The sequence below is a fragment of the Cherax quadricarinatus genome, chromosome 55, assembly GCF_038502225.1.
Source record: "Cherax quadricarinatus isolate ZL_2023a chromosome 55, ASM3850222v1, whole genome shotgun sequence".
Lineage (NCBI taxonomy): Eukaryota > Metazoa > Arthropoda > Malacostraca > Decapoda > Parastacidae > Cherax > Cherax quadricarinatus.
In genome coordinates, this window is record NC_091346.1 from 16,831,332 (window position 1) to 16,852,369 (window position 21,038).

The window sequence follows — 21,038 nt, forward strand, 5'->3', positions numbered from 1 at the left end:
CCTAGCATAGAAAATATCACAACACATCCTAGCATAGCAGAAAATATCACAGAACACATCCTAGCATAGCAGAAAATATCACAGAGCACATCCTAGCATAGAAAATATCACAGAACACATCCTAGCATATCAGAAAATATCACAGAACACATCCTAGCATAGCAGAAAATATCACAGAGCACATCCTAGCATAGAAAATATCACAACACATCCTAGCATAGCAGAAAATATCACAGAACACATCGTAGCATAGCAGAAAATATCACAGAGCACATCCTAGCATAGAAAATATCACAACACATCCTAGCATAGCAGAAAATATCACAGAACACATCGTAGCATAGCAGAAAATATCACAGAGCACATCCTAGCATAGAAAATATCACAACACATCCTAGCATAGCAGAAAATATCACAGAACACATCCTAGCATAGCAGAAAATATCACAGAGCACATCCTAGCATAGAAAATATCACAGAACACATCCTAGCATATCAGAAAATATCACAGAACACATCCTAGCATAGCAGAAAATATCACAGAGCACATCCTAGCATAGAAAATATCACAACACATTCTAGCATAGCAGAAAATATCACAGAACACATCGTAGCATAGCAGAAAATATCACAGAGCACATCCTAGCATAGAAAATATCACAACACATCCTAGCATAGCAGAAAATATCACAGAACACATCCTAGCATAGCAGAAAATATCACAGAGCACATCCTAGCATAGAAAATATCACAGAACACATCCTAGCATATCAGAAAATATCACAGAACACATCCTAGCATAGCAGAAAATATCACAGAGCACATCCTAGCATAGAAAATATCACAGAACACATCCTAGCATATCAGAAAATATCACAGAACACATCCTAGCATAGCAGAAAATATCACAGAACACATCCTAGCATAGAAAATATCACAGAACACATCCTAGCATATCAGAAAACATCACAGAACACATCCTAGCATAGAAATATCACAGAACACATCCTAGCATATCAGAAAATATCACAGAACACATCCTAGCATAGAAAATATCACAGAACACGTCCTAGCATATCAGAAAACATCACAGAACACATCCTAGCATAGAAAATATCACAGAACACATCCTAGCATAGCAGAAAATATCACAGAACACATCGTAGCATAGCAGAAAATATCACAGAGCACATCCTAGCATAGAAAATATCACAACACATCCTAGCATAGCAGAAAATATCACAGAACACATCCTAGCATAGCAGAAAATATCACAGAGCACATCCTAGCATAGAAAATATCACAGAACACATCCTAGCATATCAGAAAATATCACAGAACACATCCTAGCATAGCAGAAAATATCACAGAGCACATCCTAGCATAGAAAATATCACAGAACACATCCTAGCATAGAAAATATCACAGAACACATCCTAGCATAGCAGAAAATATCACATAACACATCCTAGCATAGCAGAAAATATCACAGAACACATCCTAGCATATCAGAAAAAATCACTAAACAAAGTCGAGCACAGCAGAAAACATCAAAGAATACAACCGAGCACAGCAGAAAAAAGCACAATGAAAATAAGTTAAACATAACATAATGAAACACACTGAGAAAAGTATACTGCAGGAGAAGTGGAAATGCAACACAATATAACACACAACTAATAAAAATATAATACATGATACAACATATTGAAAAAAATTATAATGAAAACTGCATTTCGTTATGAGAGATCTGCATTGCTGTGTTCCTTCCCTGAATGACGTGTTTATAATGTCCCGTATTTATTCAGGGCGATTCTAACTGCATAATTAAAATGACAATGGTGGAAATTATAAATTTGTCTTGTCGCTTTATATATATAAATTGGTGAGGAAATCTGTCTTGATGTGCGTGCACTGGCAGAAACATTGCGTGAATTCGTGTATATGTCAGCATATATGCAGTTAGAGTATGCGTTATTATTATTATTATTATTATTATTATAATCAAGGGGGAAGCGCTAAACCCGGAGGATTATACAGCGCCTGGGGGGGGGATGTGGAAGGCATTCAGGCTTAATTCGGGGAACTGGAGCACAGATCCAATTCCCTAAATCAAGAGCCCCTCACCAACATCAAGGAACCTTCCTTGAGGGGAGAGTATGCGTTAATCCCCATACCTTCTTGTTTGGAGTTAAGTATTTACGAACAGGTTACAAGCAGCTTTAATGACCCCTCACGTAGTCGACTGACTTGAAACAATTAACCAGCAGACCAATTGTCTTTCCTCTCTGTATTTCTCTCTCTCTCTCTTCCCTTATTTTTTTTTATTTTTATTTTGAGTAATATGAAGAGCTAGGGACTGCCAGGATCATTATTTAGTAATTCTACTTATCGTCCGTTAGAATAAATTCTCATCGTGTACACACTGACAGAAAAGCCTCACCTGAATTACTGCAGATCTGCTCTGTACCTCACCAGAGTTACAGTAAATCCATTCTGCACCTCGGAGGAGTTGCCGTAGCTCTGTTCTGTACCTCATCCCAGCTAGACACATCCTCAGCAGAAGATCCTATCAGGGGAAAGTCACTGTGATGGGATTTATGAGCTGGTGACCGAGAGATCTCTACCTTCCTATATACAGTGTAGTTCCTAACGCAAGGCGTAGCAGTGAACACTGTCTGTGGAGCACTGTCTTCCTTGTGGTCTTGTTCCTACACTTGAGATGGTTGACGATAGTAATTGTTGCGGCAGTAAATGTTGTTATATTGTTTTTGAAGTTGTTGTTAATTATACTAGCAGAAGCAGCAACGACAATACAACATTATTACATTCATTAGCATGAATATAAGAAGAAGAAGAAGAAGAAGAAGAAGAAGAAGAAGAAGAAGAAGAAGAAGAAGAAGAAGAAGAAGAAGAAGAAGAAGAAGAAGAAGAAGAAGAAGAAGAAGAAGAAGAAGAAGAAGAAGAAGAAGAAGAAGAAGAAGAAGAAGAAGAAGAAGAAGAAGAAGAAGAAGAAGAAGAAGAACAACAACAACAACAACAACAACAACAACAACAACAACAACAACAACAACAACAACAACAACAACAACAACAACAACAACAACAACAACAACAACAAATAGACATCGAATATGAACCTTTCTCACAATAATAGTGAACTTTAAATTTCAGAGTAATGAAGAAAATAACACACGTCACAGAAGAAGCTTTGATTGTGACAAGGGTACGCTCTGTGTAGAGCTTTATGAAGCCAGTGACAAGATAAAGCTCTACACGAAGAGAAACGCCGTCAAAGCTTAATCCTCTGCAATGAAACGTAACATTTTTTCAGACATAAAAGCAGACCCTGTCTAAATGCATTTCTGGGAAACTGTAAATTTTCATGTGGAACATATTGTAATGTTTTAAGAATAATTCCACTGTAACAAATTACATTAAATTGCTCCCTGGAATTGTTACACTCGTGTTCCAATTGCATGATGCATTTTCACTGCATAAAAACCTCAGAGCTCTCAGCCTAACATTACTAAACACTCGGAAAAGAACAAAAGAACACACAACCAACATCTATTTCTATTATCTTTGGCTCAATTTTCTTCAGGATTCCCAGGGTCTATTTACCAACTTTTCTTTTAAAAGATTAGTTTTAAGTAAGGTTTGGTTACGATAGATTAAATTACGTAAAGTCAGGTTTGGTTAGAATTAAGTTAGTACATTATTTGGATTTGGACGGGGGTGACAGTCAGATATTTTCACACAGCAAGCAACGTTCTTCGAAGGTGTCTCAACTCACATTAAGAGCCTTTGATATCATCAAAGTGTTTAAAATCCGTCTGAGGTAACTTAATCTAAATTTCTTCGCACGCGGAAGATCAAACATTTTTAGCTAATGTCGCCTTGTCCGTCACTGACCTAAAATTGTCCAGAATCTCATCAAAGTTAATGAATTATTTTTTAATGTATATTATACATATGTGTGTTGCAAACAATTGCAGAAGGGCGATCTTAACTATGCAGGACAAGCCACGGGGGGGTCGATATCTTTAGCTCCTTAGCTAAAGATTTCCACCCCCCCCGTGGCTTGTCCTACATATGTACTCACCTAATTGTGCTCATCTAATTGTGGTTGCAAGAGTCGAGACTCAGCTCCTGGCCCCTCCTCTTCACTGATCGCTACTAGGTCCTCTGTCTCTTCTTCCAGGACTTTGTCATACCTCGTCTTAAAGCTATGTATGGTTCCTGCCTCCACTACTTCCCTTGTTAGGCTATTCCACCTCATGACGACTCTATGACTAAAGAAATACTTCCTAACGTCCCTCTGACTCGTCTGAGTCTTCAGCTTCCAATTGTGACCCCTGGTTTCTGTGTCCCCTCTCTGGAACAACCTGTCTCTCTCTACCTTATCTATTCCACGCAGTATTTTGTATGTCGCTATCATGTCTCCCCTGACCCGCCTGTCCTCCAATGCCGTTAGTCAGATTTCCCTCAACCTTTCTTCGTAGGACATATCCCTGAGCTCCGGAACTAACTTTGTTGCAAACCTTTGCACTTTCTCTAATTTTTGACGTGTTTGACCAGGTGTGGGTTCCAAACTGGTGCTGCATACTCCAGTATTGGCCTGATGTACACAGTGTACAGTGCCTTGAACGATTCCTTACTAAGGTATCGGAACGCTATTCTCAGGTTTTCCAGGCTCCCGTATGCTGCAGCAGTTATGTGGTTGATGTGTGCCTCCGGAGACATGCTCGGAGTTGTGTGTGTGTGTGTGTGTGTGTGTGTGTGTGTGTGTGTGTGTGTGTGTGTGTGTGTGTGTGTGTGTCGTGTCGAATACTTAAAACTTGCGATTATGGATTAAATAGCAAAGTTCTTCTTGCCGATAACGCAAGCGAAAGTTTGTGTATGCAATAATTTCGCAAAAATCTTTCTGAACCTAACGAAAAAAATATATTTCATTGTGTTTGTTTATTATTAAATTATTGCAAACTTATCTAAAATATATTTAGTAGGCTTAGGCTAAATTAAACTGCGCTTGTTATAATAAGGTTAGGTAAGTTTTCTAAGGTTATTTTGGTACAAAATTATTAATTTTTGCATTAACATAAATGACAAAAATATATATTTAAACGTACAAGAGAAATTTTTAGAAAGAACATAATTTTAAATGAGTTCTTGCTAATTGACCAGTTTTACCAATTCGGCATGACATTATATATATATATATATATATATATATATATATATATATATATATATATATATATATATATATATATATATATATATCGTTACGAAATAGTAAAAATTGTAAAGAGAATTATAAAAATTTTTGATGGATAGCAGAGTTGAGTGAAGGGGGGTCACGAGGCCTGCCGTAAATACCAAGGCGGTACCATAAAACTGGTCACCTTGTGTGCCATAAATACTGGTCAGGTGCAAGACCATAAAGCTAGAGCCTGCGGAAGTGAAATGTGGTGATCGTGCGTCCCACGAGCTGTAAGTATAACACGGCTTTCATAAAGGAGAAATCACCTTTGGCAAGAGTGACGAATGGGCGTTCGTCGTTCTGTATACGTAAAGCATATGTTTGTTGGTATGGAAGGTCCTAATGGCCAACTGCGAATAATAGGGAAGAAAAAAATGGTACGTGCTGCAGAACAAGCATTAATTGGGACAAGGTTTCGCTCTGTGTGGAGCTTTGTGAAGCTACACCGTGAAGCTCTATACAGAGTAAAGCTCTTCCAATTAGTGCTTTCGTAGCGTACCTTCTCTTAACTTTCGTGTACCATAATTGCATATTTTATTATTATTATTATTATTATTATTATTATTATTATTATTATTATTATTATTATTATTAAGCTTGCATAAAGCAAATCTTCAGCAAAAATATGGTAAAAAATAATCCTTCAACCTTTGAACCTTTGTCTCTGAGTGAAAAAATTTACTGAAGATAGTGTAGTCCGTAGGCTTTTTGGGCAGCCTAATTATAGACTTTTTTTTTTGGATTCCTAAGCCTCTTTGAAGGGAGCTTCGTTAAAATAATTATTGTAAGGCATCTAGTATTTCTTACGTCACTGATTAAAAAAAAAATTAAATACGGGAAAACAATGATTACAAATTTTTTAATAATTAGCCTTGAGAAGTATTAGAATGTATTCTTGGTATTAGTCACGGATTTCAATTGTGTTATGTATTAGTACTAGTATTGTTCAAGAAATGCTGAAATCCGCAGGGGTTATGGTGTCTGAGGCTGCTTCAATTCCTTGGACTAAGAACCCTTCACAGTTTTTTTAGCAAGAATTTACAACTAGGCTTCCTCAATTACCCCTGGCACACCAGGCTGGTGTTCGTCCCATGTAATTCCTTTGATTGGTTATTCGCATGTGAATCACAGTGCCCAAGTGCGTCATTCAGAGCTGAATGGCAGAATTCTCTCTCCGCCAGTCTAGAGAGAGAGAGAGAGAGAGAGAGAGAGAGAGAGATTAGATTATACTATTCACGGAACTCTCCCACTGAGGTAAAGTGTCCCAGAAAAAAGGAAAACATATTTACCATTGCTCAAACAATAGATATCTTGCGAGAAATGCACGGACATCACAGTTCGTATGTCGCTTCGAACTGCAACGTCTTCCCCTTTCCAGATTGCAAGCATTGTACTTCCACTCAAGTCCGTGTAACCGGGTTTATTGAACCCCTTCCTAGATGATACCTTGATCACAGTGCTCCAACAGCGCCTCAAACCATAAAAACCACTTGCCTCCACTCAGTTTGATCTATAACGCCTACACAAGGCTTCTGATTGCTCAGTCTTCTGCCACTTTAAATCTTCCTTACTCCTCCGTTCAAACCTGTGATAACCCCTTCCTCTCCTCCATTTCAGATTTATACACTCTCTTGGTCACGATGTTTTGCTTCAATATAAACCACTTCACCCCCCTCCCCCACTCCCTCCTCAGCCCTCTGAATGATAACTTTCATAAACCCATTCCATCATCCATTTTTTACGCTGCGAATTCCATGTATTATATCTTCTACAAAAGCATATAAGCGAGTAGTATAAAGTTACTTTGGATAGGTTATAGAATACTGGTACACATCACTACAGTGTCTGATTTCATCTAATTTTTACATCGCGAACTCTATAAAATGTATTTACAACGAGAGGGTATATGCGAGGAGTGTAGAGTTACCTTGGATAGCTTACAGTACACTGGTACACATTACAACAGTGTCTGGTTCTTTTGTAATCCCTTGTATGGATAATTGGGTCTTTCGACTTTCCTTTGAGTACTGATGCACAGAGAGGGGAAGAGAGGGAGAGGGCGAAATCGTAATGGAAGAATGATCACTTGTTCACTTTGTTAGCAGTTCAGGAATTGCAGGAAATTACACAATGCATTTACCTCACGTTCGCCACAGAGGGATTCAGTCCTTGAATTCGAAAATGAAAGAAAAGTGTCTGTACTGAGTATCGCAATATCATGCTTTACATAAGCGAATTGAGCAGTATTGAGGTATTTCTTATTAACATGATGATCGCATTTGCGTACGGTACGACACGGTGGCCCACAGTATTTCGGCGGCAAATGAACGCCAGCGGGAATTATGTCAGGCAGCTGTGGCTATGCCATTCATAAACACGATAATTAAGGAAATTGAACGAGCGGCCCTGCTCTCTCTCTCTCTCTCTCTCTCTCTGTCTCTCTCTCTCTCTGTTTAGAAGCTAAGATCTGTCACACAGCTCAGCACATTCGAATGCTTTCTTAAAAATTATCAAACGGCTATAATTTAACGTAAATTTGAAGCATTTTCCACATTACACAGTAAAATTCGCTTCCTTTAATTTTGTTCGTGTTATCAGTATAGCTTTGATCTATTAGTGTACAATAATCCACAAAACTATTGAGGCAGATTTAAATGCAAATGCGTTGCTCTTTATGAAGCTATGCACAAATGAGGCCATTGTATAATCCCCCCCCCCCCATTTCTCTCTCTCTCTCTCTCTCTCTCTCTCTCTCTCTCTCTCTCTCTCTCTCTCTCTCTCTAGGTAGCGCTGCATCAGACGGGTAGCGGACATATTTTACTCATATTTTTTCCCCTTCTCCATAATTATAACGAAAGTGGATTTGGGAAATATTACAACACTGATTAAACATTTTTTTGGTCTTCATTGGGAAGAAAATATAATCGAGTTTGTTCTCTCATCCTCTCTCTCTCTCTCTCTCTCTCTCTCTCTCTCTCTCTGGCAAGAGTCTAGTCGCTGTTTCTTCTCCTCATCCAAACATTTACATACAGTGGAACCGACAGGAATGCCTCCTGATATTGACAGTGTCGTCCTTTCTAAACACAATGATAAAGGCTGACTGATTGCTACCAGTGCCACCACCACCACCGCAAATACCACCACCATCCCAACCACCACCACAACCATCACCACCTGCACCACCTCCACCTCTACAGTCACTGCTACTACGACACCCACCACTGCAACAACCACCAACACAACAGCCACCACTACAACGGATCTCTTGCAACGTTTCTCTACAACTACTACAATCACAGAAAACATAACCACCATTATAATAAATATTTCCAATATTAATGCAACCACAACAATTACCACAATAATTACCACAACAATAACAACTAGATACATTACCTCCAGTACAATAACCATTGCCACCACCACCACAACAACCACGACATCAATTACCACTACAGTAACAACCGTCAGTATAACCACCACTACATTAATATCCTTTAAAATCACCCCCCCCTTCATCACATCAGTGCTATCACCAGAACGACAACCACTACTACCACCATTCCGTATAATACCTCCTCGAGCACTACCTTCACCAGTACTACCACCCCCACACCATTTCCACGACCCATACCACAAGAGCACCGCCAATAACTGATACCACCACTATCACGGCAACAATGCTATCAAGTACCAGCATGATCATTACTACCACAACCATCAATACCACCAAGTACCAATACCATCACCACCACTACTAGCACCACTACCATCATCACCACTACTAACACCACTACCATCACCACCACTACTAGCACCACCACTGCCGACTTTCTAAAAGCAAATTATTGCTCTCCGCAACTAACCTTCTAATATCACAGACGACTATAAAAACTGAGAAGATCTTATATCTCTGAGGAATCACTTATAGTCTGTACAGCGTGCTGAGAAAAGATATTGGATATTGTTCCTGGGAATCATGGCACCCGCAACCCGGTCTCAATGTTATACTGGTAGAATACCAAGATAGTTGTGTGTGTGTATGTGTGTGAGAGAGAAAGAGAGAGAGAGATTTCTATAGTGCAGATCGTGTTTACCAACTACTCTTCCTAGTGGCCTCTAAACCACTTATATAACCAATAATCCTCAACAATGAAGGCTTGGTATACGAATAAACATAAAAGAAAGGATGGTGATTCGAACCGTGCTGCTGGTAGGTCGAACGTTGCACCACTGAGCTACGAGACTTTCAGTATAAATATTTGGTAGGCAAGACTTCTGTGTCATGTCTGCATCAGCGGTCACCACATGTGACCCATATGTCCATTCCAACAGCACCAGAAGCTATCATAATACGTATATTTTCTTACCCCTGAAATAAACCCATGTAGTCTATAAACTCAAGATAAGTCGCAATGAACGACTGTCAACGAATAAACAAAAATGGAAGGGGACTCGAAAGCCTCGTAGCCTAGTGAAAGCCTGTTAAAAGTCTGGCCGCTCTGTGATACTGCGCTTTATCTGCTACGTGCCAGGACCACGGTTCGATCCCTCTTCCACTTTTCTATTTATTTAGCGACAGTTTTTCATTGAGATTGATCATGTGTTATACAATATATTTGTGTGTGTGTGTGTGTGTGTGTGTGTGTGTGTGTGTGTGTGTGTGTGTGTGTGTGTGTGTGTGTGTGTGTGTGTGTGTGTGTGTGTTGATACACATGTAAAATATACGAGTTTTTGTAAACACAATATATCCTCTGAATTATTCTCTTGATTTCATTATAACCTGATGTTGGGTCATTTATATTTGTTGCTATTACCTGTCTTAACTTTTGCCTGACCTAAGTTCTTTAACAAATTTAAAGTGCAATGATATCTCAAATATTCCTCTGAATAGCATTTAACCTACTTAGTGAGTATTTACCGTGTCTTTAAGGTAACTGCTGATATTGATTTGCAACCACTCCGGTTGAGTTCGGGTCACCTGTACAGCACGGTAGAGAATTTCCCGTTTTGTAACCACTGCCTCACCCGTTTCAGTGTGTGAGCCAGCTGTCTTAGCCTCTGCTAGTCTTCTCACTGCTGCTGTTAGTGTTTCGTGTCGTCTGAACTTAGTCTCGTCTGTCTACTCTACTAGAAGTAAACTCCCGTCTAGTAAGCAGAATTATTAGTGGTTGAGTGGAACTAAGCCAGACTTAACTAAATTCTCTACATGACCTCGCGTTTCTCTCACCCGGAACACGGAGTGTGGGAGCTATTTCAAAGGGATGGACATAGCTTTACACTGACTGCCTCTACTGTTTCGATACTCTGGACCACTCTATCTTTCAATTTCAACAACTCATACACTGATAGAGGATGAACAAGAGTTGTTCCCCCCTACCTGTCCACTGTTATTTTGCTATGAGCAGGGATCAAGAATCCTGCTCACCAGTATTTCATTTTTATACAGAGCCTTGAAACGATTACATTTCTTGCTATACATCACATTACCTAGAAAGATCTATATATATATATGTGTATGTGTGTGTGTGTGTGTGTGTGTGTGTGTGTGTGTGTGTGTGTGTGTGTGTGTGTGTGTGCGTGTGTGTGTGTGTGTCGTGCCAAATAAGTAAAACTTGCGATTTTGGCTTAAATAGCAACGCTCTTCTTGCCGAATAAGGCAAGCGAAAATTTGTGTATGCAATAATTTCGCCAAAATCATTCTGAACCTAACGAAAAAAATATATTTCATTGTGCTCGTTTATTATTAAATTACTGAAAACTTATCTAAAATATATTTGGTTGGATTAGGTTAAATTAAATTGCGCTTCTTGTAATAAGGTTAGGTACGTTTTCTAAGGTTCTTTTGCTACAAAATTATTAATTTTTACATTAACACAAATGAAAAAATATATCTTTAAACGTATAAGAGAAAATTTTAGATAGGACTAGTTGACCAATTTTACCTATTCGGCACGATATATATATATATATATATATATATATATATATATATATATATATATATATATATATATATATATATATATATATACATATATATATATGTATGTGTGTGTGTGTGTGTGTGTATTAATGGAACCACGATAAAAAGTGGTACTCAATTTTTTGCCAGTCTTTCCGCCTCAAGAGACAGACCAATGTTCCCATCGTCTTAACCACTTAACTAGCGATCCTACAAGAATCATGCACCCAGCAGAGATAGGCGTGTCGTCCATTTGGATTTTCCTCTACTTAACGGTTCTTGCTCTTCTTTATTTCCTCTTATCTCCATGGCAAAATGGAAAAGAATTCTTCCTCCGTAAACCATGCGTGTCGTAAGGGGTTACTAACCTCTTCTGCATAAATTACTAAATTTAGAAAGAAAAATTACCTTTTTTCTTTTTTAGGTCACCCTGGCTCGGTGGGATACGGCCGGTTTGTTGAAAAAAGTTATATATATATATATATATATATATATATATATATATGTGTGTGTGTGTGTATGTGTGTGTGTATGTGTGTGTGTATGTGTGTGTGTATGTGTGTGTGTGTGTGTGTGTATGTGTGTGTGTATGTGTGTGTGTATGTGTGTGTGTATGTGTGTGTGTATGTGTGTGTGTGTGTGTGTGTGTGTGTGTGTGTGTGTGTGTGTGTGTGTGTGTGTGTGTGTGTGTGTGTGTGTGTGTGTGTGTTTACGAATTTTCCCTATAATATCCAAATTCCTAGTTCTGCATCATTAATGAATGAAGGAAAATGATGCCATCGATTAGTTGTAAAAAACGAACCCAAAACCTTTTTTTTATGTCTAAAGTGATCACGTTCTTTTTAATGCTTATTAACCTGATTTTTTATTATTTGCAGAATAATGATACTGTTTTGAAATTTAAATACTTTATATAAATAGCATCACGTTATGCCTCGATAATGAAGCCAGGATTGTTAAAACGCTTCTTTTCTTGACATTGTGTTCTTATTCAATCAGTAATAAAGACACACAGTGCAGAGGATATCTTATTTTAAAACGTATTTTTCACAGTATTGACTTTCACCAAGATGTGATAAATTTAGTCTTGATAAAGAGTTGATCAAACATAGTGTGAATTTCAGGCAATAAGTGTCTCAATACCCATACCTCGACTACGGTAGTGGTTGCGCAACCAGGGCATACTACAAGAAATGGGATGCTGTGAGTTGTGAAGAGATGGGAAAGATGGGATAATGCTCACCACATATAATCCACATAACGAGTGAGTTACCCCCTACGGCCATGGCCATCATAGCGCCGAAGACGAGCGTCCAGAGGAACTGCTGCCACCATACCAGCAAATAGGGGCGAGGTGTGGCCGTCACAGGTGTGAGGTAGGAACAATGGTCTATGATACCTTGGATCACCTGCACTGACGAATGGTCGTAGTCCCATTGGTATTCAGTACCGAAGGAAGGGGTAGCACTCAGAGATGAGGTAGTTTCCAGAGAAACTGTGGTGGTGTCCACTTGATCACCATTACTCACGTAACCACTTGTGTGACTAACAACTGTCGTAGTATTGTGAGGGATGCCAAAGGAATCGTAGAGAATGGGGAGCCAGAAAGCCTCCCCGAGCGTCAGGTTAAGCCTCTCAGATTCCGTCACTAGACACACGACGAAGGTAGCGTACACCTGCGAGTAATTAGAGAGCACCTCTCTCTCCTGTGAGGCTGTAGCATCCTGATACTGATCGTGGCTGTGCAAACTGCTATCGTCAGGGAAGTGCCCCTCACCGTTCACCATCATCATTGACACGATTATAGCACGTATAGTTACACCCTGGGAAATCTACTGGCTATTTCCCTTCGTTCTCAACACTTTTCTACGTTCCATAACTAATTTAGCTCATTTTACAATCCTTTAGTAGTGATTTTAGACGTATTTTTAAGTAAATTCAATTACATCAATCAAAATTATGGCATCACATATGGTTTTATTTTGACTAATTTCCCCAGAAGCATTAAAACCATGTTTTAAAACAAACAAATGAAAAACACACAATAAATATTGATCCTGATTCGTGCTTCGTGAGGCTGGAAAGACAGCCTTCGTGTGGGGCGTCTAAGCCATAGTGACGGAAGGCTAGAGAGAGGTGTGGCACTGCCCGCCTTCGAGTGTGGCACTGTGAAGCAGCTCAGTGTGGCACGTCCAACCAGCGCGCTGCCATCCACGTACTGAGAGTTTGTGACCTTTGGAAGCGGAGCCATGGAAGAGAGCGAGAGAGAGAGAGAGAGACGGGTAAGGTAAAACTGTGTTGCCTTGCTCACAAAGGTACTTGAGGTTTATGAGCAGGTCATCAAGCCAACAAGCTGGTTTACAGTTTGTAAACGATGTTTCACCCAGGATTAAGCTTCGTCAAGTCGAACTTAATAAAGCTGAATCCTGTGTTGCCTCCAGTGTTTTTTTACTTGATAACAACTTTACTGTTTTGGAAAGCGTTAGTGCAGAAGCATCACTTATCTCCCTGAGATATTGCGAAGGATGAATATGTCTTTCAAGTGCCCTCAGAATTCTCTCTTCATGAAGTATCAGGAACCAAAACAACACTGCTGTATTAGTGTGTCAGGTTTCAAGAAGATCTGTAGAATCATTTAAGGACTCAGTTGACCTGTAGACTAAAAGTTAAAAAAGTGTTTTACTTGCTAAACAACTTGTACGCAAAGAAAAATATACATCTTTCGGTGTACATGCAGTGAGAGAGACAAATCTTAGTGTACATGCACTTGATACAAACCTCCCGATATATAAACAATTGAAGATACGTACAACGTGTACATACTGTATTGCTCTAAATTATACACTTCATTTCAAAGTTATATTGTTTATTTATGGAATATCTCTCTTTCTCTCTCTCTTATATATATATATATATATATATATATATATATATATATATATATATATATATATATATATATATATATATATATGTGAGCAAAGTAACATTTATGAAGGGGTTCAGGGAAACCGGCAGGCCGGACTTGAGTCCTGGAGATGGGAAGTACAGTGCCTGCACTCTGAAGGAGGGGTGTTAATGTTGCAGTTTAAAAAACTTAGTAGTGTAAAGCACCCTTCTGGCAAGACAGTGATGGAGTGAATGATGGTGAAAGTTTTTCTTTTTCGGGCCACCCTGCCTTGGTGGGAATCGGCCAGCGTGATAATAAAAAAATTAAAAAAAATATATATATATATATTCTTTCTTTCAACACACTGACTGTATCCCACCGAGGCAGGGTGGCCCAAAAGGAAAAACGAAAGTTTCTCCTTTTACATTTAGTAATATATACAGGAGAAGGGGTTACTAGCCTCTTGCTCCCGGCATTTTAGTCGCCTCTTACAACACGCATGGCTTACGGAGGAAGAATTCTGTTCCACTTCCCCATGGAGGTAAGAGGAAATAAACAAGAACAAGAACTAGAAAGAAAATAGAAGAAAACCCAAATAGGTGTGTATATATATGCTTGTACATGTATGTGTAGTGTGACCTAAGTGTAAGTAGAAGTAGCAAGACGTACCTGAAATCTTGCATGTGTATGAGACAGAAAATAAAAGACACCAGCAATCCTACCATCATGTAAAACAATTACAGGCTTCAGTTTTACACTCACCTGGCAGGACGGTAGTACTTCCCTGGGTGGTTGCTGTCTACCAACCTACTACCTAGATATATATATATATATATATATATATATATATATATATATATATATATATATATATATATATATATATATTTATGTCGTGCAGAATAGAATGGGTAAAACTTGCGATTTTGGATTTAATAGCAATGCTGCTGTTGCCGAATAAGACAAGCGAAAATCATTAAAGGACCTAAAATTAAATGAGTTTTTGGTAATTGACCAGTTTTACCTAATAGGCACGACATTATATATATATATATATATATATATATATATATATATATATATATATATATATATATATATATATATATATATACGAGAAGTTGCAGAGATTGGTGGATGAATTTGGTAGGGTGTGCAAAAGAAGAAAATTGAAAGTGAATACAGGAAAGAGTAAGGTTATGAGGATAACAAAATGATTAGGTGATGAAAGATTGGATGTCAGATTGGAGGGAGAGAGTATGGAGGAGGTGAATGTATTCAGATATTTGGGAGTGGACGTGTCAGCTAATGGGTCTATGAAAGATGAGGTGAATCATAGAATTGATGAGGGGAAAAGGGTGAGTGGTGCACTTAGGAGTCTGTGGAGACAAAGAACTTTGTCCTTGGAGGCAAAGAGGGGAATGTATGAGAGTATAGTTTTACCAACGCTCTTATATGGGTGTGAAGCATGGGTGATGAATGTTGCAGAGAGGAGAAGGCTGGAGGCAGTGGAGATGTCATGTCTGAGAGCAATGTGTGGTGTGAATATAATGCAGAGAATTCGTAGTTTGGAAGTTAGGAGGAGGTGCGGGATTGCCAAAACTGTTGTCCAGAGGGCTGAGGAGAGAATGGAGCGAAACAGAATAACTTCAAGAGTGTATCAGTCTGTAGTGGAAGGAAGGCGGGGTAGGGGTCGGCCTAGGAAAGGCTGGAGGGAGGGGGTAAAGGAGGTTTTGTGTGCGAGGGGCTTGGACTTCCAGCAGGCATGCGTGAGCGTGTTTGATAGGAGTGAATGGAGACAAATGGTTTTTAATACTTGACGTGCTGTTGGAGTGTGAGCAAAGTAACATTTATGAAGGTGTTCAGGGAAACCGGCAGGCCGGACTTGAGTCCTGGAGATGGGAAGTACAGTGCCTGCACTCTGAAGGAGGGGTGTTAATGTTGCAGTTTAAAAACTGTAGTGTAAAGCACCCTTCTGGCAAGACAGTGATGGAGTGAATGATGGTGAAAGTTTTTCTTTTTCGGGCCACCCTGCCTTGGTGGGAATCGGCCAGTGTGATAATAAAACTATATATATATATATATATATATATATATATATATATATAGCACAGACTAATAGCGCTTTTCTTTCATAACTTTTATTACTAGTTTTCTTTATTAATTAAACTGTTTTCTGGTTTGTTGGCTAATTAGTTGTAAAACTTTAGAGGTAAAGGCACACCACTACCTAGAGGATGTTAACCACTGCTACCAGTCCAAACACTTCTACTGCTAACAGTTTTAACCAGTGCTAAGCAACATTAATTGATTTTAACGAACGTTAAAATTGTTAACCAATGCGCCACGACTGAGTTAAAAATTCACAAATGGAAAATACAGGAGATTTCCTTGCATTGCCGGAAACCTATAACGACCCTAATTCATATTTTTAACAGCGTTTCTCCCACTCCCTGGCTCTCCTGGATCTGTTATATGATCCAGCGTATTCCAATCATTCTTGTGGCGGTGGTGGTAGTGGTGATACACTTAGCATGACGGGCCAGCAAATGTCCCAACCCGAATTGGATAATTTACTCTCTTAAGCCAATGTCACCATTATGTGACCGTCGGTTTTCCCATTACCACTCAACACCTCCGCTATCACAGTCATTACCAACACAACCCTCACGGAAAGGTTCTCCATCAATATCATTGCCATCGCTTATATATATCTTTTTATTGTGATGATATATGAGGGTTCTTTTTTTTTTTTTTTATTCGCCGGTATTCTCCCGGCCCGGGTCTTTTCCAAGTAGTGGTGACCCGGCCTTGACTCCCTATCTGGGGAGTGTCTCGAGACTTAAGTCTCCCATGGGAGGAGGTACAAGTACCCCCTCATCTTTAGAACCAACTGTCCCTAGGCCTAGCCACATTCCCCGCCCTCACGGGGCTCGTAGGGAGAAGCTAGGCCTCTGGTCTGCCATCTGCCCCGCCCCACAAAGGGGCTCGTGGGGATGGCAGTCTTATGAGCTGCAGGTGGTAGCAAACTCAGGTTCGTCGACTCCTAATAAGCAGCTTAGGTAAGAATATATCGTACGAAAATAGGTACGCTGCCTATCAGTATGCACTTATCTTTCTGTAAGAACTAATTCTGCGCGGGTCATTCTATAGCGGGAGCTCGACATATCATTCAAAGTACAGTCAGCTATTTACGTTTCTGAAACCAAATACAAGTGTAATAAATAGGAGCTATTCTTAGCTTGGAAGAAGATGGTATTTTATGACACTGTAGATTGTATTTTATGACACTGTAAGATTGTATTTATAACATTGTTGATTGTATTTTGATTTATTTGGAACACGGTTAAGTAGAGGTTCGACTATCCATGTGCTAAACACGGTTTCTTTAGTGATCAGTCTGGCTGTTGGTGATCGCTCTAAGATGGCTCTTCAAGCTCATGAAAACGTTCTTTTAGCAATCAGTTCGCAAAACCCATGACAGTTAGCTAAGTCAGCAAATGCAGTCTATGACCAATGGATCAGTAACTACACAGTACCTATGGCTACTGGATCAGTCAGTAAACGCTTCCTTCGCTGTAAATGCTTTTATCTTACGAAGGAAGAACATTTCCCACAGAATAGACATTTCGTTGCGACAACGTTCCGTTCTGTGTAGAAATTTAACAAGAATAAGTAACATTCAGAGAGAATCCTTGGCTGAATAAAAGCTTATATGCAACATGTGCCTTTCCTCCACTATTGTCGGCAGTACGCCACTTACGTCAACTCTGAGTGCCTCTTCCCGTCGACACTATTCTTCTTACACAATTTGCGTGAAAGCAAAAGACTTCGCATCAAGGATTGCAGTTACCAAGAATCTTTTCTGTACTGTATTCTTTCATGCCTTGTATTTTCTTCACTATTTAAATTCTTCTTTAAAATAAGACACTTTGCGGTTTAAAACGTTTCGCCCTCCAGATTCTTCATCAATTCACATAAACTCCCATAAAAATAGCCTTTGTATTTTTATTGTCTCGTATTATACTGTTATGTAAATAATCTCTGTAGGCGAGAAATATGCGTTTTCCACTATTTTTTTAATTATTTCTTTGGAAAACCTTTCGGCTTCTTGCCCGATTAAAAAAGATGCACCCCCCTCCTAAAACAAAAACATTCCTCACGAATTCGCAAACAAAACTGTGTTTTGAAAAGCGAACTTATGGAAATTCAGGTTTCTCCTAACCAGATTTTACGTGACCTGGTAAATGGTCCATAGGGATTTCGCACATACCTTGTAGATGTTGCAGTAATAATAATAATAATATGTAATAATAATAATAATAATAATAATAATAATAATAATAATAATAATAATAATAATAATAATACGTAATAATAATCCTTGTTATTTTTTTTCTCATTCATGTCTTGATAATGGTGCAAAACTGTAGCGAAACATTTAGTTTCATTTCTAACTTGTGAGTTTGTGTTGCTTTACCCTCAATTTTATGATTCAGTTACCTGAGTCATAAACTGATGCGATCTTACTTTACGTGTAGAATATTTAAGTCTTTCTCTCTCTCTCTCTCTCTCTCTCTCTCTCTCTCTCTCTCTCTCTCTCTCTCTCTCTCTCTCTCTCTCTCTCTCTCTCTCTCTCTCTCTCGTCATGCATGAAAAAATATAGGTGAAAAAAGCGCATTATTCTAACAAAAAAAATAGCATTTGTAAAATAGACTTATCCAGCTCTCAATTAGGCGCTGTGACTTAAAACTATTATTCACAGTCTTTCGCATCTCTAGCGAGAAAGACACAGGATGAGCTGTGTTGGGTAATTGTAAAAGTCATGACCTGAATGTATTCCAGTGAGATACAGAAGAGGTGAAGCTGAAATTGAAAGTGAGAGAGTGTGAGTGAGACTGGGTGAGTGGAACTAATCGCCAGAGTTAGAGTGAAACTGAGCAGACAGAATAACACAAAGTGAAAAGTGAAATGATATAGGGAGTGAAAACGTGGAGGGAGATGAAAGGAGAGATAGATAGAGAAAGAGGGAGACAGAGAGAGAAAGGGAGAGAAAGAAAGAGACAGAGACAGAGAATGACAAAAGCAATGTGTAGAGTGAAAAGTTTACTCTTCAACACCGTCCTTTACGCTAATTAGTGACAAGGGGAATTCGCTGAACTGAAGCCATTAACAATCCAGGCTGAATCAGGTTTAATATCAGCGAGAGGCTCTTACCGTCACTATGGCTGCTGGACGAATTACTAGGTAGAGCACGAGGCTAATGGATTAATCAGTAAGATGATCTCAGGGCCCTGCAGTCAATAATTATATAATTAGCCAGAGGCTATGACACCTGGATCAGTACGTGTAGTCTATGACCAGCGGATCAATCAACTGGCGGAGTCTTTGGCTACTAAATCAATCGGTAGGAAGAGCCTAGAGGCAAGGACTTATTCAGTGGTAAGGGCTAAAGGTATTATTACTAGAGAAAGCTATATGGGATCGGCATCAAACTTTAAACACCAGCATATCTTAGATAAATGTATGACTGCAATTTTATGGGCGTTTAGGTGCCAATTTGCCAATTTTACTGACGAAATTGGGAGCATTGTAATATGTTGTGTTTGTGTGTGTATTCACCTATTTGTACTCAAATATTTGTGGTTGTAGGGGTCGGGACAGCTTCTGGCCCCGCCTCTTCACTGATCGCTACTAGGTCTTCTGTCTCCCTGCTCCATACCTTGTCTTAAAATTATATATGGTTCCCGCCTCCACTACATCACTTGCCAGACTATTCCACTTCCTGACAACTCTGTAACTATAGAAATACTTCCAAACATCTCTTTGACTCCTCTGAGTCTTCAGCTTCCGAGTGTGACTCCTTGTTTCTTCGTCCCCTCTCTGGAACATCCTGTCTCTGTCCACCTTGTCTATTCCACGCAGTATTTTCATGTCGTTATCATGTTTCCCCTAACCCTCCTCTCCTCCAGTGTCGTCATGCAGGTTTCCCTTAACCTTTCTTCAAAAGACATCTCCCTTAGCTCTGGAACTAACCTTATAGCAAACCTTTGCACTTTCTCTAATTTCTTGACGTGCTGGACCCGGTATGGGTTCCAAACTAGTGCTGCATACTCCAGTATGGGCCTGACGTACACGGCGTACAGAGTCTTGAACGATTCCTTACTAAGGTATCGAACGCTATTCTCAGGTTTGCCAGGCGCCCATATGTTCCAGCAGTTATCTGGTTGATGTGTGCTTCCGGAGACGTGCTCACGTGCTCAGTGTGTGTGTGTGTGTGTGTGTGTGTGTGTGTGTGTGTGTGCTTTCCATCGGCTTTATTACGAACCCGGTCATATACTCTGGTACAGTGTTTTTTTTTTATCACCAAAGATTTGCATTCATTCCTTTGGAACGCTTGATCTGATCGTCTTCAATTTTTAGATGCTGGTGAACTATATTTAGAGAAAGGTTCGTAGAACTACTGGGGTGATCAAGTCTCCTTATGTCAGTATTACAAAGTCATTCCTGATTTTGATTTCCATAGACTGTCAACAGTGGTTTAAAAATGATTAAATTTAATAAAATTATTATTACAGTTATTAAAATGATTAAAATTGCAATTATTAAAGTTATGATTAGAATGTGCAATAGACAGTTTGATAATAATAATAATAATAATAATAATAATTTAGAGATGATTCTGCCCAGTGTAAGCAGGAAAGGAAATTACAAAAAGATGCCATTTAGAAAAGGATATTGGTGCATTATGTGAGAGAGAGAGAGAGAGAGAGAGAGAGAGGGAGAGAGAGAGAGAGAGAGAGAGAGAGAGAGAGAGAGAGAGAGAGAGAGAGAGAGAGAAAGAGAGAGAAAGAGAGACAGACAGACAGAATCATTAATTTCCAACATTAGGGTCCGTAGGAAAAAAAAGAAAAGCT

General features: G+C 39.1%; 1 protein-coding gene across 2 annotated transcripts in view; it reads right to left on the minus strand.

Moving 5' to 3' along the window:
• Positions 1-13,435, minus strand: part of LOC128699004 (tachykinin-like peptides receptor 86C) — a 112,891-nt gene extending 99,456 nt beyond the window's left edge. For both annotated transcript variants that reach the window (XM_070096879.1, XM_053791522.2), the window contains exon 1: positions 12,475-13,435. In XM_070096879.1, the coding sequence (XP_069952980.1) occupies positions 12,475-13,024 (550 nt within the window). In that variant the 5' untranslated portion in view covers positions 13,025-13,435. The remainder of the gene's footprint in view (positions 1-12,474) is intronic.
• Positions 13,436-21,038: the final 7,603 nt, after the last annotated feature.